The sequence below is a fragment of the Myxine glutinosa genome, chromosome 9 (assembly GCF_964187855.1).
Source record: "Myxine glutinosa chromosome 9, kmMyxGlut1.1, whole genome shotgun sequence".
In the NCBI taxonomy this organism is placed as follows: Eukaryota; Metazoa; Chordata; class Myxini; order Myxiniformes; family Myxinidae; genus Myxine; species Myxine glutinosa.
Genome location: NC_136269.1, coordinates 101350574 through 101374792, shown reverse-complemented (window position 1 = coordinate 101374792; position 24219 = coordinate 101350574). Strand labels below are relative to the sequence as shown.

At 48.9% G+C, this 24219-nt stretch overlaps 1 protein-coding gene across 12 annotated transcripts in view; it reads right to left on the bottom strand.

Annotated features, from left to right (window-relative positions):
* The window catches only part of LOC137435167 (copine-3), a 186612-nt gene that overhangs the window by 61369 nt on the left and 101024 nt on the right, over positions 1 to 24219 (bottom strand). For 2 of the 12 annotated variants that reach the window (XM_078784590.1, XM_078784594.1), the window contains exon 1: positions 10675 to 10696. The exons of 5 other annotated variants lie outside the window; for them this stretch is intronic. Coding sequence is in view for 2 of the 7 variants with exons in the window: in XM_068128706.2 (XP_067984807.2) it covers positions 10308 to 10454 (147 nt within the window). In the remaining 5 variants the exon portion in view is untranslated. Of the gene's footprint in view, positions 1 to 10307; positions 10470 to 10674; positions 10791 to 24219 lie in introns of those variants that run through there. 5 more of the 12 variants (XM_068128706.2, XM_078784587.1, XM_078784593.1 and 2 more) reach the window with 4 other exon arrangements.

Here is a 24219-nt window from a genome sequence, read left to right as displayed (position 1 = left end):
GATGACAACATTTTTTGAAAAACAAAATTCAAAAATAAATTGCACAGCCAGCTTAAATGTAGATGTGATTCACTAAAATGTCAAGGCTTTTGCCTCATGTGGAACGAGCGTTTTGATTGGTTGTTACAGTCACATACAAAGACATTAAATGTTAGCCGACATAATGAGGCAATTTCCAGCAACATAATGAACATGGCGAGCGAGGAAAGCACTCCTCCTGCATCCACTTCAAAAGGGCAACAGTACAAGCATGCAGCCACCTCTCAAACAAGTTCTCCTAGATCTAAACATAACACAAAATAGGGCCTCATTGCTAAGTGACATGTATCAAATTCCAATATTTACTGTACAATCTGCAGGACAGATGCAATACGAGCACATTATAGTGCAAAAAGGGGCATTCAAAGTTCTACAAATAAGATAATCATTTACAATGGTGAGAGTTGAAAGCAATTTGAATCCCGGCTGAGTCATACCAAAGACTTTAGAAATGGTATGTGACAATGAAGAAGAGTTTACATTTTGGTGAAGATCCGGATCAAGATTTGCTTCCGAGAAATTTAAAGTGATTCTTCAATATTGAGTGATCAGGATAAAAACGATAAATAGTGCGATATCTCAAAAAATTGTGCACGAAATTTGGTGGACAAGTTGGGTGTGTGACCAGGACGAATTGATTCGATTTTGGTGAAGAACCGAATCCAGATACGAGAATTTTTAAAGTGATTCTTCACCATAGAACAATGGGGCCAAAAACTATATATAGCATGACATTTCAACTACTGTACATAACATGCAACAACTGTACATAACACGCAACGACTGTACATAACACACAACGACTGCACACAACATACAACGACTGTACACAACACGCAACGACTTTACACAACAGGCAACGGCTGCACACAACATGCAACGACTGTACACAAAATGCAACTACTGTACACAAAATGCAACAACTGTACACAACATGCAACAACTGTAAACAACATGCAACAACTGTACACAACATGCAACAACTGTACACAACATGCAACAACTGTACACAACATGCAACAACTGTACACAAAATGCAACTACTGTACACAACATGCAACTACTGCAAATAACACGCAACGACTGTACATAACATGCAACGACTGTACATAACATGCAACGACTGTACATAACATGCAACGACTGTACATAACATGCAACGACTGTACATAACATGCAACGACTGTACATAACATGCAACGACTTTACATAACATGTAACTACTGCACATAACATGCAACTACTGCACATAACATGCAACTACTGCGCATAACATGCAACTACTGCACAGAGCATGCAACTACTGCACAGAGCATGCAACTACTGTACATACCATGCGACTACTGCACATAACATGCAACTACTGTACATAACATGCAACTACTGTACATAACATGCAACTACTGTACATAACATGCAACTACTGTACATAATATGTGTCATGTATGAAGGTGCAAATATTCACCGTTGTATCCCTACACTGTGACCGCGTTGTATCCCTACGCCCCAGCTCGGATGACATTGCAGTGAATCGGGTCTGTATCGGCAGAGTCAACAAGCGTTACGCCTCGGTCCCCCGTCGGGGAAGTGATGTGAGTTGACAAAGTGGAAGACGCAGAAAACATGCTATGATATGATATTTCGCTCACAAGGTTCAGACATACATGGAGGCGGCCATCTTGGATTTTGACGTGGCGACCCAATTTTAAACAGCGCTCTTCCTTGTGCCGAGAAACACCCACACACCAGATTAGAAGTTGGTACTTCGCTTATTTTTCGAGATGTTTCGCTCACAAGGTTCAGACATATATATGGTGGCGGCCATCTTGGATTTTGACGTGGCGACCCAATTTTCGATAGCGTTCTTCCTTATGCCTAGATACACCCACACACCAGATTAGAAGTTGGTACTTCGCTTATTTTTCAAGATATTCAGCTCACAAGGTTCAGACATACGTGGCATCAGACATACATGGCGGCGGCCATCTTGGATTTTGACGTGGATTGCACCCACACACCAAATTCGAATGCTGTCCTTCGCTTACGCACGCACGCACGGACGGACGGACTGACTCGCTCCGCTGTGCGACGGGGGACAATAAACGTGTGCTACAATCAATCGTAGTTTGTCAAGATACCTTACATGGCGACGAGGATAAACATCTAGACCATGACTTCTTTCGGCCATATCGATGAATTCGACCCTCATGAGGGGGATTTTGACACGTATTCTGAGCGGTTGTCTTTCTACTTCGAGGCGAACGACATCGCGACCGAAGCCCGGATGAAGGCCGTCTTCCTGTCCGTTTGCGGGGGTGAGACGTTCACGCTCATTAAAAACCTGATTCGGCCTCGGACAATCCAGGAGCTCACATATGCAGAGCTCAAGGCCGCTTTGAAGGAACATTGTAATCCATCTCCTTCAGTCATCCTGTGTCGATTTAATTTTTACATGTGTAGACAGCAGCAAGGTCAGTCGATCGCAGACTTCATTGCACACCTCAAAAAAATGTCACATTTGTGCGAGTTTGGGGACACGATTGACGACATGCTCCGTGATTTGCTGGTGGTTGGCATGTCCGATGACCGCACTCGTAGACGCCTGCTTGCTGAGAGAAGACTGACGTTCCAAAATGCCAGAGACACCGCCATTTCCATGGAAAGTGCTGAACGCAACGCTACAAGCATCGGTGCCACTCGCTCGTCTGGTACCAGCCCTGCTGTGAATCGGTTGGATCATGATCAGCCAAAACGTTGGAACAAGGCACCTCGTCAGAAGTCAGTGCAGACTCGAACACACAACAAATGTTTTTGGTGCAACGGAAAGCCCCCTCTGGAGACGTGGCGGTTCAGAGATGCAACCTGCCATTTCTGTCCGAAAACTGGCCATATTGCTCCAGCTTGCATCACTCGCAAATCGGGAAAAGGGAGAGCTGCTGACAAGAAGATTCATCAGTTTATCGGTTCGGAGGAACTTGAGTTTGACCAGGTGAGCTCTGTTTCCGACAACTCAGAATCGTGTGACCTGTTTCATATTGATTCTCACCATAAGCGGGACCCTCTTCTTGCCACTGTTGTCATCAACAATCGACCATTGCAAATGGAGGTTGACACTGGTGTGGCCGTCTCGCTCATCAGCCATGCTGTTTTCACAAACCTGTGGAGTGATGCTGACCGACCCCATCTGAAACCTACTACCTATGGACTCTCCACCTATACAGGTGAGAAGATTGTTCCCTGCGGTACATGTGACGTCACGGTGGGCTACGATAACCGTGAGTTTCACCTACCCCTGATCGTCATTCCTGGAAAGGGCCCTTCCTTACTCGGCAGGAACTGGTTGAGCATAATTCGACTAAAGTGGAAAAGCATTCATCAACTCCGGGCAGCCAACGTTTCTCCTACCGCAGCATACACACTCAAAAATGTGCTGGATACGTACCGGATGTCTTCAAGGATGAGCATGGAACCTTGAAAGGACATACGGCCAAACTCAGTGTTGACCGGGATGCCAATCCTATATTTTGCAGAGCTCGCCCAGTCCCTTTCGCCTTGCGGGAGCGGATTGACAAGGAACTGGATCATCTTGAAAATGTGGGCATCATCGAGCAAATCCAGTATGCTGAATGGGCGGCGCCCATCGTTCCGGTCATAAAATCGGACCAGTCCATCCGCATACGTGGAGATTATAAAATGACCGTGAACAAGTGTTCTTCATTGGATAAATATCCAATGCCGAGGATCGAAGACCTCTATGCTCGTCTCACGGGAGGCAAGACTTTTACGAAACTCGATCTCAAATCCGCCTATCTACAGCTCCGCTTGGACGAGAATTCGAAACAGTATCTTACCATCAACACGCATCGTGGGTTGTACAGGTACCACCGACTCAGTTTTGGAGTGAAATCTGCACCTGGAATTTATCAGCGTGTCATGGACAGTTTGTTTGCCGCCGAACGCAACGTCGTTTGTTACCAGGATGATATTCTGGTTACTGGTCGTACGGACGCGGAACATCTACAAAACCTGGATAGAGTTCTGAAGAAGATTTCGGACTCCGGCCTACGTTTGCGTCGAGACAAGTGCAAGTTTATGGTGCCATCAGTCACGTACCTGGGTCATACGATTGATGCCGAGGGTCTACACCCGACAGATGAGAAAGTCCGAGCTATCAAGGATGCTCCTGCTCCAAGAGACATGACCGAATTGAAGTCATACCTCGGTTTGCTTCAGTTCTATGGTCGTTACATCCCGAATGTGACCGACGTTTTGGGCCCCCTTTATCGGCTTTTGAGGAAAGGAGTCTCCTGGAGCTGGGGGTCTACTGAACAATCAGCATTCCAGACCTCTAAGGATCTGCTCAAATCGTCCAATGTTCTCGTTCATTTTGATCCAGAGAAGGATCTTGTGCTGACATGCGATGCCTGTCGGTATGGAGTGGGGAGTGTATTATCACACGTGATGCCTGATGGTACGGAAAGACCGGTTGCATTTGCATCCAGAACGTTGTCCCCGGCAGAGAAGAACTATTCCCAACTTGACAAGGAAGGATTGGGAATCGTTTTCGGCATCAGCAAATTTCGCCAGTATCTTCTTGGACATCATTTCACGATTCACACTGATCACAAGCCGCTGATCAGTCTGTTTGGTCCAACTAAGGCGACATCTGACACACTACCGCCCAGGATCATCCGCTGGTCCCTGTTTCTCGCTGCTTATGACTACACCATATGTTATAAGCCCGGTTCGTCTATCACAAATGCAGATGCCATGAGTCGGTTACCCCTTCCAAAATCCGTTGATGATTCGCCTACACCAGGATCCATTATCGCACTGATGGATCATCTGGAGGGATTGTGCTGTCGATTCCGGCCAGATCCGCACTCATACTCGACGAGATCCCGTTCTGTCCAGAACTGTCCAGGCTGTACAGCTTCGATGGCATTTGCGACCTGAGGGTGACCCAGATTTTGCAGCTTTTAAAGCACGTAAAAACGAACTCAGCGTGGAAAATGGTTGCCTACTCTGGGGATGTCATGTCGTGATCCCAAAAAATCTGCGTTCCAGGGTCATGGATGAAATCCATGATCGTCACCCCGGGATTGTGAAGATGAAGTCACTCGCTAGAAACTATGTGTGGTGGCCGAATCTTGATGCTGATATCGAACATCATGTTCAACATTGTTACCCCTGCCAGAGCACCCGGAATACACCTGCGAAAGCGCCACTGCATCCCTGGGAATGGCCCAGCGAACCGTGGCATTGCCTACATCTCGATTATGCCGGGCCTATTAACGGCAGCACGATTCCAATAATTACAGACGCGCACACAAAATGGATTGATGCCTATGTGACGCGTGGTACTACGTCAGCCATTGTCATCGAAAGACTCAGACGCTGTTTCGCCACTCATGGTCTGCCCAGGATGATCGTGAGTGATAACGGTTCGTGTTTTTCCAGGTCCGAGTTTGCCGAGTTCACACGTCGGAACGGCATCAAACATAAGTTTGTCAGCCCACATTACCAGGCTTCAAATGGCTTTGCCGAACGATCCGTGGGAATCATCAAATCCGGATTGCAGAAACTTCAGGAGGGAACCCTGGAAACAAAGCTTTCTCGTCTCCTGTTCAAATACCGCATCACGCCACAATCAACAACCGGTGCAGCTCCATCTGAGTTATTGATGAAACGACACTTGAGCTCGACACTTGACAATCTCAAACCAGACATATCATCAAATGTTTATCAGAGCCAGCTTAATCAAAAGTTGGTGCACGATAAGACGTCCAACAGTCGATGTATCAACATTGGAGATCCAGTGTTTGCCCGAAATTTTGGTGCAGGTGCGACGTGGCTACCGGGGGACATCGTCGAGAAGTCAGGTCCACTGTCCTGCGTGATTCGCCTGCAGGACGGCCGCGAAATTCGTCGACATCAGGACCACATAACCTACCGTCACTGTGAGTCGATAGAGCCTGCAGATTCGTCACAGTCAGAACAACAGTTCGGTTCGACCCGCCACTGCCGGAGATCATCGTGGCCGCTCCAGCCGGCTCGGATGCCCCGAAAACCTCTGCGAACGCTACACCCTTCGTGGAGACCAAAGGAATCACCTCGGACTCTGTATCCACTGGTACACCGTGACGCTCAATGCGTGAGAGAAAAGCACCCGACCGGTTGAATCTTTGAAGATGTTTTTTTTTCACGTTGACACATGTTCTATTTTCACGTTGACACATGTTCTATTTTCACGTTGACACATGTTCTATTTTCACGTTGACACATGTTCTATTTTCACGTTGACACAGGTTCTATTTTCACGTTGACACACGTTCTATTTTCACGTTGACACACGTTCTATTTTCACGTTGACACACGTTCTATTTTCACGTTGACACATATTCTATTTTCACGTATTTCCATTATTCTCATAATCGTTTGCACACATATTTTCACATGTTTTGGAAATGTTGCTTTTGAAATGTCAATTCTTGAAATCTAGCACGTATTGCTCTTGGTAATTTTGGACTTAGAGGGGAGGATGTCATCTATGAAGCTGCAAATATTCACCGTTGTATCCCTACACCGGGACCACATTGTATCCCTACGCCCCAGCTCGGATGGCGCGGCAGTTAATCGGGCCTGTATCGGCAGAGTGAATAAACGTGTACTACAATTGATCGTAGTTTGTCAAGATACCTTACACTGTGTACAATATGCAACTGTGCATAAAATGCAACGACTGAACATAATATGCAACGACTGTACATAACATGCAGCTGTACACAAAATGCAACGACTGTACACAACATGCAACTGCACACAACATGCAACAACTGTACACAACATGCAACTACTGTACATAACATGCAACTGTACATAACATGCAACTGTACATAACATGCAACTGTACATAACATGCAACTGTACATAACATGCAACTGCACATAACATGCAACTGTACATAACATGCAACTGTACATAACATGCAACTGCACATAACATGCAACTGCACGTAACATACAACAACTGTACACAACATGCAACAACTGTACACAACATGCAACAACTGTACACAACATGCAACAACTGTACACAACATGCAACAACTGTACACAGCATGCAACAACTGTACACAGCATGCAACTGGACACAACATGCAACTGTACACAACATGCAACTGCTGTACACAAAATGCAACTACTGCATACAATATGCAACTGCACACAAAATGCAACTACTGTACATAATATGCAACAGCTGTACATAGCATGCAACTACTGCACACAACATGCAACCACTGTACACAACATGCAACAACTGTACACAAAATGCAACTGTACACAAAATGCAACTACTGTACACAACATGCAACAACTGTACACAACATGCAACAGCTGTACACAACATGCAACAGCTGTACACAACATGCAACAACTGTACACAACATGCAACTACTGTATACAATATGCAACTGTACACAAAATGCAACTACTGTACATAATATGCAACAACTGTACACAACATGCAACTACTGTATACAATATGCACAATGCAGCAACTGTACACAACATGCAACTGCACACCAAATGCAACTACTGTACACAACATGCAGCGACTAAATACAATATGCAACTATACACAAAATGCAACTACTGTACATAATATGGAGCTACTGCACACAACATGCAACTGTACACAACATGCAACAACTGAACACAACATGCAACAACTGTACACAACATGCAACAACTGTACACAACATGCAACTACTGTACACAACATGCAACTGTACACAAAATGCAACCACTGTACACAAAATGCAACCACTGTACATAGTATGCAACAGCTGTACATACTCTGCAACAACTGTACATAGCATGGAACTACTGTACACAACATGCAACTACTGTACACAACATGCAACTGTACACCAAATGCAACTACTGTACACAATATGCAACTACTGAAAACAATATGCAACTGCACACAAAATGCAACAACTGTACACAACATGCAACTACTGTATACAATATGTACCTGTACACAAAATACCACGACTGTACACAATATGCAACAACTGTACACAACTTGCAACTACTGTATACAATATGTAACTGTACACAAAATACCACTACTGCACACAACATGCAACAACTGACCACAAAATGCAACTACTGTACACAACATGCAACTGCTGTATACAATATGCAACTGTACACAAAATGCAACTACTGTACACAAAATGCAACTGCTGTACATAGTATGCAACTGTACATAATATGTAATTACTGTACATAGCATGCAACTGTACACAAAATGCAACTACTGTACACAAAATTTAGCAAATCTACACAACATGCAACCACTGTACACAACATGCAACTACTGTATACAATATGCAACTACTGTACATAATATGCAACTACTGTACACAACATGCAACTACTGTATACAATATGCAACTGTACACAACATGCAACAACTGCACACAACATGCAACCACTGTACACAACATGCAACACTGTACACAACATGCAACCACTGTACACAGCATGCACCTACTGTATACAATAGGCAACTACCATACATAATTTGCAACTACTGTACACAACATGCAACTGTACAACAAATGCAACTACTGTACACAACATGCAACTACTAAATACAATATGCAACTGTACACAAAATGCAACTGCTGTACACAACATGCAACAACTGTACACAACATGTAACTACTGTATACAATATGAAACTGTACACAAAATGCAACTACTCTACATAACATGCAACTGTACACAAAACGCAGCTACTGTACACAACATGCAACCACTGTATACAATATGCAACTGTACACAACATGCAACTACTGTATACAACATGCAACTGTACACAAAATGCAACTACTGTACATAACATGCAACTGTACACAACATGCAACAGTACACAACATGCAACAGTACACAACATGCAACAACTGTACACAACATACAACTGTATACAAAATGGAGCTGTACACAAAATGGAACTACTGTACATAACATGCAACTACTGTACATAACATGCAACTGCACACAAAATGCAACTACTGTACATACTATGAAACAACTGCACCTACTATGAAACAACTGTACATACTATGAAACTACTGTACATACTATGCAACCACTGCACATACTATGCAGCTACTGTACACAATGTGCAGCCACTGTACATAATATGCAACTACTGTACATAATATGCAACTACTGTACATAGAGCGAGAAATAAATCACCAGAAGCATTTTTTTAAATTCAAATGTTCGCCGTTTACACCTTCTTGTCGTATCTTCTAAAAGTGTATCTCTTTATTTACACTTTCTGAAAACACCACGTGACTGGCGAGTCAGCCTATGTTTACCTTTTAGTCGTATTTATCACCTTTATCGACTCCACACAGGACAGTCACACGAACCAAATGTGCAAAACTGTTCTCCCCTATGGGCCGGTGCTCCTGCCTCACACCTGGCTCGGCTTCACGCTGTTGAAACCAAAGCTTTCAGAATTATTGGAATCTCCTGCGATGACGCTATCTCTGAGGGCCTTTCACTCACTCACCGCAGGCAGGTAGGTGGTCTTTCTGTCTTCTACCGACTCCTCTCCGGCCTTGCACCCCCAGCTCTCTCTGTGCTCTGTCCCCCAAATATTCCTACAGGTCGCACAAGATCTGCCAGCAACCCTCTGATGGTTAAACTGCCGAAATCTCGGCTCTCTGCTCACCTTCACTCTTTCATTCCTCTTTTCTCCCGCCTCTGGAACAAACTCCCTCACTCCCTTCAATCCCACTCCTCCCTCCAGGTCTTTAAAACAGCTGTTCACCACCATCTCTTATCTTCCCCCATCCAAAACCTTGATCTTTTCTACCCCCGCTAATTCACCCCAGATCCACCTTGTTTGAAATTCCAACTTCTTTCCTGGAAGTCCTGGCAGTGTCCATATGTTTTATACCTCTCCCACTGCCCCCTTCCCATGCCCCCCCCCCAAAGCCCTCTCCCTCCCACAGATCTCTCGATGTCTCCATGTCTCTCGGTCCCTGCTCTCAAATGTTGTGTTTGTGTCCTTCCCCCTCTCTCCCCATCTTGTCTACCGCTCCCGATGTTATATGTTTTATGTGTCGGTTTGTCTTTCTGTGTGATTAATGTTCGCTCTTTCACGAGCCTCGATCTTGTATACAAAAAAAAAAAAAAAAAAACGTTTACGATTTGAAATTTACAACTTCATGTACGTACTATATAGATAGGTCTGGCAGCCGAGACGTCAACAGGCTTGCAGAAAATCAGGAAGAGGGAACAGAACGTTTTGAAAGGGAGTTCAGTGCGCCCTGGATCGTACACGTCACAAGTAGCGGAATGGTAAATGATGATTTGCGGGTTCATCTATCAACACTCGATGGCAAATCACAGCTCAAGATGCATCTTCATTATGCAATGGAAGCCTGAAGCTTATTCCGCAAGACACACGACGACCAGTACCAGGCGATTCTGGACGGGTTCGAAAGCGGATTCTTAATACTTTTCAATTCATGGATTGCACAAGAATCGACAACGATCGTTAAGAAAGGCAATGTCGAATAAACGAAAAAAGACACGCCGCTACCTTCTGACTTACCTGCACACAGACTGAAAGCAGGAACCAGGAAGGAATGACAAATCTCGAAAATCATAGGATCAAATATTGCCACGCCTCTTCCCATCAAAATACCGCCCCTTCCTGCATTGCCACGCCTGTTCCTCAAAATACCGCCCCTTACTGCATTACCACGCCTCTTCCTCAAAATACCGCTCCTCCCTGCATTACCACGCCTCTTCCCATCAAAATCAAAATACCGCCCCTTCCTGCATTGCCACGCCTCTTCCTCAAAATACCGCCCCTTCCTGCATTACCACGCCTCTTCCTCAAAGTACCGCTCCCGCTCCTCCCTGCATTGCCATGCTTCTTCCTCTCGAAATACCACCCCTTCATGCATTGCCACGCCTCTTCCTCTCAAAATACCGCCCCTTCCTGCATTGCCACGCCTCTTCCCATCAAAATACCGCCCCTTCCTGCATTGCCACTCCTCTCCCTCTCAAATACCGCCCCTTCCTGCATTGCCACGCCTCTTCCTCAAAATACCGCCCTTTCATGCATTGCCACGCTTCTTCCTCTCGAAGTACCACCCCTTCATGCATTGCCACGCCTCTTCCTCTCAAAATACCACCCCTTCCTGCATTGCCACGCCTCTTCTTGTCACAATACCGCCCCATCCAGCATACCCACGCCTTTTTCATAAAACATACTTCTGTTGACGATTTGCCTTATCAATCAACTTCCAATACGAACCCGTTAATAGCCTGTTCATTTTTTATATTTTTTTGTATACTGAATCGAGGCTCGTGAAAGAGCTAACATTTACTTCACAAACAAATCAACCAGACAAACAAAATACTGTATATAAAAAGAGGGAGTGGAAAACAAGATGGGGAGAGAAGGGGAAGCACACAAACACAACATTTGAGAGCAGGGAGATGTGTGGAAGGGAGAGGGCTTGGGAGGCGTGGGAAGGGGGGGGGGGGGGGGAGGGAGAAGTATAAAACACAAGGACACCAAGGACCTCCAGGACAGAAGTTGGTATTTCAAAAAAGTGGAATTGGGGTGAAACTAGCGGGGGTAGAAAAGATCAAGGTTTTGGATGGGGGAAGATAAGAGATGGTGGTGAACAGCTGTTTTAAAGACCTGGAGGGTGGAGTGGGATTGAAGAGAGTGAGGGAGTTTGTTCCAGAGGCGGGAGAAAAGAGGAATGAAGGAGTGAAGGTGAGCAGAGAGTCTTGATTTTGGCAGTTTGACCATAAGAGGGTTGCAGGCAGATCTTGTGCGACCTGTAGGAATATTTGCGGGACAGAGCCCAGAGAGAGCTGGGGGGGCAAGGCCAGAGAGGAGTCGGTAGAAGACGGAAAGACCACCAACCTGCCTGCGGTGAGTGAGTGAAAGGCCCTTGGAGTTAGCTTCATCGCGGGAGATTCCAATGATTCTGAATGCTTTGGTTTCAACAGCGTGAAGACGAGCTAGGTGTGAGGCAGGAGCACCAGACCAGAGGGGAGAGCAGTATTCCATTGAGCTGCGGATGAAAGCCTTGTATGTGGTGAGGAGCTCAGGTGTGCCAAGGAAGGACTTCGCACGACGGAGGATGCCCAGTCGGCGACTGGCTTTGGAGGCCAGATTTGAAATGTGGTTTTCCCAGGAAAGATCATGGCAGATAGTGAGACCCAAAAGCTTGAGTGACAGAACTTCTTGGAGAGGATTATTCAGAAAGTGGATGGGAGGGTTGTCCAGTCGGTCTTTTCGGAGAGACATCGTAAGAGTGTGAGATTTGTCAGGATTGAAAGACATGTTCCACTTGTTTGCCCAGTCTGTGATTTTGTCCAGGTCTGCAGAGAGTGAGGAGGCTGCAGACTGCCGATCTGAGGGATGAAGAATGGAGCGACAGAGAGTAGAGTCATCAGCAAAGAGATACAGAGGATTTTCAAGAGAGTCAAAGAGATCATTGATGAAGACCTGTTCATTGCTGATGTAAAAAGTGTTTCGTAATTCCTGTCAATGTGATTGTTACCCTGCGCTCTCGAAAACAGGGTTCAGCATTCGGGTGCATACGTGTGTGGCGGGCACAATGATCAATAATTCCGCGCACCAGTGGGTGGCGCGAGCGTCCGGGCGTGGAACCGAGATACATGCCCCGCCTTTCGGCCGATCGGCCACGCCCGGGGGCAAGGCGTGGCCTCGGGACATATATGCGGGCTCAAAGGTCGAGCCGCCCAGTGCTGATGTGCGAGCTTATAATAAAGTGCTTTCGTTTGTACCACGCGTTGTGGCCTACCTTTTTGGCAAACGAGTTGTGTGTGCACAGCACCACACTGGTGACCCCGACTGGTTCAGCCGTCGCTGACCTCCAAACGCGCCATGGCTACCAACGCCGTCGCCGTCAAACTCCCGGAGTTCTGGGAAGCGCAAGCCGACGTTTGGTTTGTGCAGGCCGAAGCTCAATTCCAACTCCGGGGCATCACGGCGGACGAAACCATGTACTACCACGTGGTCGCCGCCCTCGGGCCCGGCACTGCCGCCCGCGTCGTGTCCATCCTTCGGCGCCCGCCGGGCGACCACAAGTACGCGGCACTCAAACATCTCCTCCTCGCCACGTTCGGGCTCACAGAGGTCGAACGCGCCGACCGCCTCCTGGACCTTCCCGCCCTCGGTGACACACGACCGTCCGTTCGGATGGATTTTATGCTGTCCATTCTTGGCGACCAGCGCCCGGATTTCCTGTTCCGAGCACTTTTCCTCCACCAGCTACCTGTACAGGTGCGCCTCGCGCTGGCCGGTTCAAAAATAACGGAACCCCGCGCCCTGGCCAGAGAGGCCGACAAATTTTTCGCGGCCTGCGACACGCGGTCGGTGTACGGTGCTGCCGTAGTGGATCCTGGTGCGGAGGCTACAGCAACCCCTGCTTCCCTCGTGGCTGCTGCTACGCCCCGCCCACTACCGCTGCTGCCACCACCACCGCCGCCGGCACGGCCGACGTGGCCGCCACCGCCGCAAACCTGGTGCTACTATCATGCCAGGTTCGGCCGCAAGGCTAGAACGTGCCACACGCCGTGTTCTTTTGACAGGTCGGGAAACGACCGGGCCGGCGCTCACTTGCGGCCATGAGCCTCTCACTGCGGTTCGGAGGGCAGCGCTTCCAATGGTCGTTCGTCACCGCCAGCGTGCCAATGGCCCTGCTCGGTGCGGACTTCCTTTGTGCGCATGGGCTGTTGGTGGACGTTAAGCGTCGACGTCTCGTCCAGGCCCGAAACCTTCAGCTCGCTTGCTTGTTTGCTGAGCGGCTCACCGAGCGGCTTGCCAAGCGGTTTGCTGGGTGGTTCCGTCCCGGCGAGGTTAGTCTGTACACTTCCGGCAGCGGACGAGTTTACCCGCCTCCTCGTCAGTTTCTCACTCCTCACTCCTCGTCAAAAACACTCACGCGGCCCACCTTTTCAGCGGTGGCCGTCAAACACGGGGTGGAGCACCATATCCCCACCGTCGGCCCACCGGTCTATGCCCGGGCGCGCCGCCTTGACCCCACGAAGCTCGCCGTGGCGAAAGCGGAGTTTGCCACGCTGGAGCGGCTGGGCATCGTACGGCGCTCCAACAGCGCATGGGCCTCTCCTCTGCACATTGTGCCCAAGCCCTTCGGCGGATGGTGGCCGTGCGGTGACTACCGCCGGCTCAACGATACCACCACCGCCGACCGCTACCCGGTCCCGCATATTCAAGACTTTTCCGCCCGGTTGACAAACACGACCGTTTTCTCCAAGGTGGACCTCATCTGGGGCTACCACTAGGTACCCGTACGACCGGACGATGTACCAAAGACGGCCGTCATCACCCCTTTCGGCCTCTTTGAGTTCCTGCGGATGCCTTTTGGGTTGGAAAATGCGGCCCAGGCGTTCCAGCGGCTCATGGATAGCGTCTTGCACGACTTACCTTTCATCTACGTCGACCTAGACGACATCCTAGTCGCGAGCGCGTCCAGGGAGGAGCACCTGCTCCACCTCCGCACGCTCTTCGAACGCCTGGGCCAGCACGGCCTGATAATCAACCCCGCGAAGTGCCGTTTCGGCGTCACCGCCATCGACTTCTTGGGGCACCACATCACCAGGCACGGGGCCATCCCTTTGCCGGCCAAGGTGGAGGCGGTCAGGAGTTTCCCGCGCCCCCGCACGATCAAGGGGCTCCAGGAATTCCTGGGCATGGTGAATTTTTATCACCGCTTCGTGCCCCACATCGCCCAGCTCCTCCGCCCCCTGCACGAGGCCCTCCAGGGCAAGCCGGGCAAAGGTGACATCGCCTGGACGGAGCCGATGGCCGCGGCGTTTGCGGGCGCAAAGCTGGCCCTGGCCAACGCCACCATGCTGGCGCACCCGGCGCCCGATGCACCGCTCGCCCTCACCACTGACGCGTCGGACTACGCGGTTGGCGCGGTGCATGAGCAGTGGGTGAGTGGTGCTTGGCAGCCGCTGGCGTTTTTTAGCCGGCAGCTTCGCCCGCACGAACGCCGCTACAGCACCTTCGACCGCGAGCTGCTCGGGCTCCACCTGGCGGTCCGACACTTCCGCCATCTGTTCGAGGGCCGCCCATTCACGGCTTTCGTCGATCACAAGCCCCTTGTGTTCGCGATGGCCAAGGTCGCCGAGCCATGGTCGGCCCGGCAGCAACGTCACCTCTCTGCCGTGTCCGAGTACACGACGGACATCCGTCACGTCGCGGGTAAAGACAACCCGGTGGCAGATTGCCTTTCCCGGTCCGTCGCACACGCGGTCCACCTCAGGATTGACTATGCCCGGATGGCGGAGGACTAGACCGCCGACCCCGACGTCCAGGCCTTGCGGACCGCCGTCACGGGCTTCTGTGTCACTGAGGTGCCGTTCGACGTCGCGGGCACGGCCCTCTTGTGCGACGTCTCCCTCGGCCGGCCTCGCCCCATTGTGCCCGCTGGCTGGCAGCGCCCGGTTTTCGAAGCCATCCACGGCCTGTCCCACCTGGGCACGAAGGCCTCCCAGAAGCTCGTCGTGGCGAAGTTCGTCTGGCATGGCCTCAGGAAGAACGTCCGCGATTGGGCCAGGACGTGCCTCGCGTGCCAGCGCGCAAAGGTCCAACGCCACACCCAGGCCCCGTTGGCCCCATTTACGGTGCCCGAGCGTCAGTTCGACCATGTCCACGTCGACTTGGTGGGACCTCTGCCCCCCTCGCGGGGGTTCACCCACCTCCTCACCATGGTGGACCGCACCACCCGGTGGCCGGAGGCCGTGCCATTGGCGGCGACGGCTGCGGCTGACGTCGCGCAAGCCTTCATCGCCACGTGGGTTGCCCGGTTCGGTGCCCCCTTGGACATCTCGTCCGACCGCGGCCCCCAGTTCACCTCGGAGCTCTGGGGAGCGGTGGCGCAGGGGCTCGGCATCAAACTGCACCGCACCACGGCCTACCACCCCCAGGCCAACGGCCTGTGCGAGCGCTTTCATCACTCAATGAAGGCCGCGCTCCGGGCCAGTCTCCGCGACGGCAGCTGGGCCGACAGGCTCCCCTGGGTCCTGCTGGGCCTCAGGACGGCGCCCAAGGACGACCTGCGCGCGTCCTCGGAGGAGCTGGTCTTCGGACAACCGCTGCGGGTGCCGGGCGAATTTATCCCCGACTCCACGGCTCCTTGGTCCGCGGCGCAACAGCGCTCCACCATGCAGGAGACCGCTAGGAGGTTCGCCCCGGTGCCGACGGCAAACCACGGTTGCCCGTCCTCCCACGTCGCCCCGGAGCTTCGCACGGCGGAGTACGTTTTCGTCCGGCACGACGCTCACCGGGCACCGCTGCGGCCCCCGTACGACGGGCCCTTCCGTGTGCTGGAGACCGGGGACAAACATTTCACAGTGGACATCGGCGGTGCTCCGGATCGTATCTCCGTGGACCGCCTCAAGCCGGCCCACCTCGATCTGGACCACCCCCCGCAAGCAGCTCTGCCTCCGCGTCGAGGCCGCCCCCCGGCGGTCAGACCCCCGGCACCCCCCAGCCCCGCTACCCCCCAGCCCTGCACGCATCGCCAGAGAGCGTTTCGGCCGGGTCATCCGGCTTCCCCGCAAGCTCACCCTTCAGGTGCGTGGGAATTCTGGGGGGGCGCGTGTGGCCGACACAATGATCAATAATTCTGCACACCAGTGGGTGGCGCGAGCGTCCGGGCGTGGAACTGAGATACATGCCCCGCCTTTCGGCCGATCGGCCATGCCCGGGGGCAAGGCGTGGCCTCGGGACATATATGCGGGCTCGAATGTCGAGCCCGCCCAGTGCTGATGTGCGAGCTTATAATAAAGTGCTTTCGTTTGTACCACGCGTTGTGGCCTACCTTTTTGGCAAACGAGTTGTGTGTGCACAGCACCATACGTGTGTGCATACGTGTCTGCATTTTAAAAATTCATTTTCTCGACAACCGTTGGTTGATTGGCACGAAATTTTACCATAGGAGGGCCTCCGCCTGTAGAATTTTTTTATTCATAATTATGACGTCGTAGATCACGTGGAACGTACGCCATATTGGAAAAACATTACACATCTATCTCCCAAACCGCTCAATGGAAAAATGGAAAATGGCCCATTCTCAAGTACACCCATGGGGAATAAGATATGTTGATGATGATGTCATTGGTGCCTTCATTATGACGTCATAATTAAAAAAGTACAACGCTTGATCTGATCAGGATGAAAAAAAAAAATCCTCTGCACCTGTTAGTCCGATGAACACGAAATTTTCAGAATATGAGCGGCTCGTAGAATTTTTTAAATGATAATTACGAGTAGCCGACTGTAAAGCCGCAATGAGCGAGCGAAGCCAAAGCCTCTTGCCACTATTTTACCCATCACTATGGCATCAGTAGGTTAGGTAGTTGGTAGTAGGTAGGTGTCGTAGGTACCGTACCTAGTTCAAAATGACACCATTTGCATTCTGGATGAGATTAAAATTTATAAAATTTCCTTCTTGATTAATTCGGTGAATTCCGTCTCAACTTCGGATATTTCCGGCCGTGAAAAACTATGCCCTACGGCCACGAGATTTCTAAAAAACAATTCTTCGTCAATTTTAGAATATTTGACGCCGTTTTCAGCGTCCGAAATGTGGTAAAAAGCGTTTTTGAAATATTTTTTCAAATGCTCGAATCTCATTGGTTCCGGTAATTGGTGACGATTTTTGTTGAAGATAATCAGGGCCCGTGTGGGCCCGGGGAACGAGGTTGGTCTTAATAATAATAATAATAATGATAATGCATTTATTTTATATAGCGCTTTTCAGGAAGCCCAAAGACGCTTTGACAGAGTGCAAAACATAATGCATAGCAAAACATAAAAACAATTGCAAAAAAAGAAGAATCAGTAGGGAAATATTCAAAGCACAAAGGAGGGAGAAGGAGAGGAGATAGTCAGGGGTTAGATGCTGTGGGTTAAATGTTGAATGCAGTGTTGAACAGGTGGGTCTTGAGTGATGTTTTGAATGTGGTGAGTGAGGAGGAGTCTCTGATGGTGTGAGGTAGCGAGTTCCAGAGGGTGGGAGCAGCGATGGAGAAGGCCCTGTCCCCCCAGGATCTAAATTTGGTCCGGATGGGGGGGAGGGGGGGGGGGGGTCAGGAGGTTGGTACCAGCAGAGCGGAGGTTGCGGGTGGGAGTGTGTCTGGAGAGGAGGTCAGCCAGGTAGGATGGGGCCAGGTTATGGAGGGCTTTGTAGGTCAAGAGGAGGATTTTGTACTGGATTCTCTGGGAGATGGGGAGCCAGTGAAGCTTGTAAAGGACGGGGGTGATGTGGTCACGGGTCCGGGAATGGGTGAGTAGACGGGCAATTTAGAGGCCTTTAGAGGCCTTTAGAGGCCTCTTAAAGTATTTTAATTACAAATTAGAGGTGCATAAGATGGTGAATCAAACAAAGACGGGTGAAACAAACTCCTATTGAACATTTTCACAATTTTTTTATGCATACTTCCGCATCCGGAAGATGGCGGCCTCCATTGAGTGATTTGGTTTTTGAAATATTTTTTCAAATGCTCGAATCTCATTGGTTCCGGTGTTTGGTGACGATTTTCGTTGAAAATAACCAGGCCCGTGCGGGCCGAGGTTGGTCTTAAAGTATTTTAATTACAAATTAGAGGTGCATAAGATTGTGAATCAAAAAAAGACGGGTGAAACAAACTCTTATTGAACTTTTTTCAATTTGTTATGCATACTTCCGCATCCGCAAGATGGCGGCCTCCATTGAGCGATTTGGTGCGTCAAAGCTTCGAAATTCTCAAGGGATCCAGCAAAATCTGGATTTTCAACATAATACGTACGCATTCATTCACAACACCGGCTTCGCCGGCTATGACATCATAGGCCACGTGGTATAGGTGCTTCTTGGAAGAATCGAAAAAAGTTGCACCTCTATATCTCCGAAACCGCTCAATGGAAAAAATTTAAGCATGGCTCATTGTCAAGTACACCCCTTGGGGAATAAGATATGTTCGATGTTATCGGTACCTTAATTATGACGTCATAATTCGACAAGTACAAGCTTGATTCGATCAGTATGATTTTTTTTTCTCTGCAATTCTTGGTACGATTGGCATGACATTTTCACCATTGGAGGGCCTACTCCTGTAGAATATTTAAAATGATAATTATGACGTCATAGGTCACGGGGTATAGGCGCCATCTTGGAAAAATTTCACACCTCGAAATCTCTGAAGACACTCCATGGAAAAAATTGAGACCTGGCTCACTGTCACCGACTCCCCATGGGGAATAAAAAAAAAAAAAATAACCACCTTTAGAGGCCATTTTTCCCTGCAAAGCGGGGGTTGGCCTTTTTCGGGAACCGTGGTTGTTGTTGTTTTTTTCGGTCCCCTTTTTGAAGCAATGTTTTACGGCCGGATGCCCTTCCTGACACCAACCCTTTTTGCCACCTTTAACGACAAACAGGGAATTATCAGTGAACTGGTACTCAATTAGCCAACCTCGGAGGGATGACAGGCTGAGTCAACCCCCCTGGCGTTAATTCAGCGATCGACCGGGATTACGAACCCAGAATCCTAGGAATCCTAAGCCGGCACCCTAGCCGCTAGCCCAACACCAGGGATTAAGATATGTTAATGATGATGATGATGATGGATGATGATGATGATGATGATGATGATGATGTCATTGGTGCCTTCGTTATGATGTCATAATTCGACAAATACAACACTTATGCAATCATTATAAAAAAAAATTCTCAGCAACTGTTGGTCTCAGCAACCATATAATTAATTTTCACCATATAATTAATTTATATAATTTTTGATGCCTCCTCCTTTAGAATATTTTAATAATCATGACGACATATGTCACGTGGTACAGGCGCCATCTTGGAAAAACCGAAAAACGTTGCACCTCTATATCTACAAAACTGCTATTTGAAAAAAATTGAAACGTGGCTCATTGTAAAGAATTCCATATGGAGAATAGGTGTTGTTAAGGATGATGTCATTGGTGCCATAATTATGATGTCATAACTTGACAGGGACAACGCTTAGTCTGATCAGTTTGAAATTTATTGAGCGTGATTTATGCAACAATTATATTTGAGAATATACATTGTTATGTTGGGGGGTGGGGAAGGAGGGCGGAGAGGAATATCTAGAGCCAGGTAGATCTGCATAGGTTGGTGCTCGACTGTCGTGATAGGGAATCTACATGTAATAAGTTGTGTTTAGCCAGATGTCGGAATAGGTTGTATCTGTGTCCCCGCCACGAGAGGGCGGGGCGTGCTAATTAGTACAGGGATTATGGGTAAAATTCCCTCGTTTGTCGTTCTCTCTGTGAGCAATCCAGTGTCCCTTATGGCAACGCACTCATATAGACACTTAGATAGGTCCCTTAGTGCACACATTAATTAAGTCCCCTCCGCCACCTCAATTACTTTGGAAGAGCAACAGGCAGGCTGGAACCACGCCCAGGGAACGTGTGATTGGTTGGGGGAAGGAAGCAGCGCACTGATTGGCTACCGACCATGGACACCTCGGCCAATCAGTGCGGAAGGCGCGGAAACACGACTTAAAAGCAGGTCGCTAGTTGGAGGACAAGCGCCGGTGACGTCAGAAGGCGGGAAAGACCAAAAAGAAGGGAGGGACGGATTGGAAACGCGGGAGAATTGACGTCAGATGACGGGGGACAAAAGGACTGGCTGTCGGGTTTTCTGGGTCTTCGGTGTGTTTGGTGGTGGGCTTCCCTGGTCGTCTTCCCTGCGTTCGTCCCTGTGTTCGTCCCTGCGGTCTTCCCTGTGTTCTTACCTGGTTCTGGCCTGGTTCGGTCATCGTCTTCTTCCCTGCGTTCCTCCCAGCATTCTTCCCTGCGGTCTTCCCTGTGTTCTTACCTGGTTCTGTCATCGTCGTCTTCCCTGCGTTCCTCCCAGCATTCTTCCCTGCGGTCTTCCCTGTGTTCTTACCTGGTTCGGTCGTCGTCTTCTTCCCTGCGTTCCTCCCAGCGTTCTTCCCTGGTGGTTCTTCGTCTTCCCTGGGTTCTTGTCGTGGTGCTTGGAGCGGTGCTTGGTGTTTGGAGCGGTGCTTGGAGTGAGGCGTGGTGCTGCGAGCGAAGGGGACCTCGTGTGAGACAGGGACGAGCGAAACGTGCCGCTGAGCAGGCGTGACCGGGGGGAGCGGAAGGATCGGAGCCGAGCAGAGGGTGAGCGAGGCGGACGGAGGCCTGCTTCGCGCGAGCGCCAGAACCTGGGCGATTCCTGACGGACACATCCAGCCAGACTGAGATAAGCTCGCACCCACAAACGCGCACAACACGACGCTTTCTTTATTTAATTCACCCCTATGTGCTGTTGTTGAAGTGAGTTGTGGGGACGTCCTGATTTAGGAGATTTATTTACCGGCACATTATTTTCCTGTCCTGCTATTTATTGTAAATAAATCCTTGTATTATTTTCTTTTCTATTCAAAATCCTGTGTTCGTGTGAGTTCATTCCCTGCAGGATCGAGGGCTGCCGTCGGGCGTCAGGTAAGAGCTTGCCGCTTCTTCCTCTTCATTCTTCCGCCCGTGTTAGCGTAGTCGAATCCGTGATTGATCGTCGCCTCCATTTAAGTCCGTTTGGGTCATCTGCAATCCTACGGTATTAACCGAGGGATTCGCGCGACAATATTTTTGATGTAATCGCACAGGGGGCACGTCCGGCAGCCATATTGGATCAAAAAAAAAATCGTTCAAAAACAGAAGAGTTGACTCGCACCAGTTGACTGTGCAGGGTAAGTATTCTATGAATACCATCTAGTTCAACTATTCCCTCACATCACCATTTCACGCTGACGTCAACATTTCAACTTGTACAACCACTCACATTAAATTGCAAAGTCACGACCAAGTTTTACAGCTTTTCCATGAGCCTCGATCATATCTCGAATAAAATATTTAAAAAAAAGAACGTCATTGCTTGTAATTTGGGGAAACAGTCCACACGGTGTCTTTGGAAGGAAATACAAGGAACTTTAACACAGGAACCTGAGAATTGCAGCTCGAATATTGTTATTATGTGAAATAAAGTGTGCATGAGCAATCCAATTGAGCAAAAGTGTGGTCCCTGAACCGTTCACCCTTACCTTTACTCCCCCATGCCTCATGTATGGAATACATCTTGCATTGGAGAATTATCTCCTTCTCAACACTTTCTGGTGAAAACACAACACTTTCTGGTGAAATTGCCAAAATCAAGACTCTGCTCACTTTCACTCCTTCATTTCTTTTTACTCCCGCCTCTGGAACAAACTCCCTCGCTCTCTTCAATCCCACTCCTCCCTCCAGGTCTTTAAAACAGCTGTTCACCACCATCTCTTATCTTCCCCCATCCAAAACCTTAATCTTTTCTACCCCTGTTAATTCACCCCAGATCCACTTTTTTTTTTGAAATACCAACTTATTTCCTGGAAGTTCTTGCAGCATCCATGTGTCTTATACCTCTCCCACCCCCCCCCCCCACCCCCTCCCCATGCCTCCTCCCCCAAAGCCCTCTCCCTCCCACAGAACTCCCGATGTCCCTGTGCTCTGCTGTTGTTGTGCTTGTATGCTTCCCTCTCTCCCCCTCTTGTCTCCCGCTCCCTTCATTGCATGTTTTGTGTGTTTGTGCATGTTTTTCATGTTCAATGTATTCGCTCTCACACGAGCCTCGATTTTGTATCCCCCTAAAAAACAAAAAAACACGAGGTGAATGAGTTGATTAGGTGACAAGAACAAGCCGATTAGACTTTGGTTCAAGTCCGAATCCAGATCCGGCCTGTCAGTGGGATACAAAATGTAGTGTTCAGCTTGGCGGAGGTATGCGCTCTGTCGAGTGCCGTTCTAGTTTACATAAGTGTTCAACCCCCTGAGTCAATATTTCGTAGAAGGGCCTTTGGCAGTGATTACAGCTTTGAGTCGTCTTGGGTGTGTCTATATCAGCTTTGCACATCTGAATTTGGGAAGTTTCTCCCATTCTTCCTTAGAGATTTGCTAAAGCTCTGTCAAGTTGGATGAGGCATGTCAGTGAACAGCAATCTTCAAGTCTTTCCACAGATTCTCAATGGGAATCAAGGCTGGGCTTTGGCTGGGCCACTCAAGGACTTTCACGTTCTTGTTCTGAAGCCATTCCAGTGTTGCTTTGGCTGCCTGCTTGGGGTCATTGTCCTGTTGGAATGTAAATCTTTGCCGCAGTCCAATGTCTTTTGCAGTCTGAAGCAGGCTCTCCACGAGGATTTGCCTGGATTTAGCTACATTCATTGTTCCCTCTATCCTTACAAGTTTCCCTGCCGCTGAAAAGTATCCCTATATCATGATGCTGCCACCACCATGATTCACGGTAGTGATAGTGTTGGATGGGTGATGAGCTGTGCTCGGTTTCCGCCAGACGTAGCACTTTGCATTCAGGTCAAAGAGTTTAATTTTCGTCCCATCAGACCACAGAATCTTTTGCCTCATGCTCTCAAAGTCTTTCACGTGCATTTTTGCAAACTCCAGGCATGCTGTCATGCATCTTTTTCTCAGGAGTGGCTTCTGTCTGGCCACTTTCCCATAAAGCCTAGATTTGTGAAGTGGTGCAGACTGGTGTCCGACCTGCTGGTTCTCTTTTCTCAGCCGAGGAACTCTGTAGTTCTATCAGAATGGTCATTGGGTTCTTGGTCACCTCCCTGATCAAGGTCCTTCTTGCTCATTTTGGTCAGATGGCCACCTCTAGGAAGAGTCAGGGAAAAATTCCATATTCTTTCCATTTCCTAATAATGGAGCTCACTGTGCTCTTGGGAACTTTCAACACTCTAGAAATAGTTTTCTACCCTTCTCCAGATCTATGCCGCCTCATAATTCGATCTCAGAGTTCTATAGACAGTGACTTGGACTTCATGGTAGAGTTTCTGCTCTGGCATACACTGTCAACTGTGGCACCTTATATAGAAAGATGTGTTTCTTTCTAAATCATGTCCAATCAATTGAATTGGCCACAGGTGGACACCAATCAAGTTGCAGAGACAGACATCTAAAGGATGATCAAAGGACATTGGATGCACCTGAGCTCAATTTGGAATATCATAGCAAAGGGGTTGAGTACTAATATTG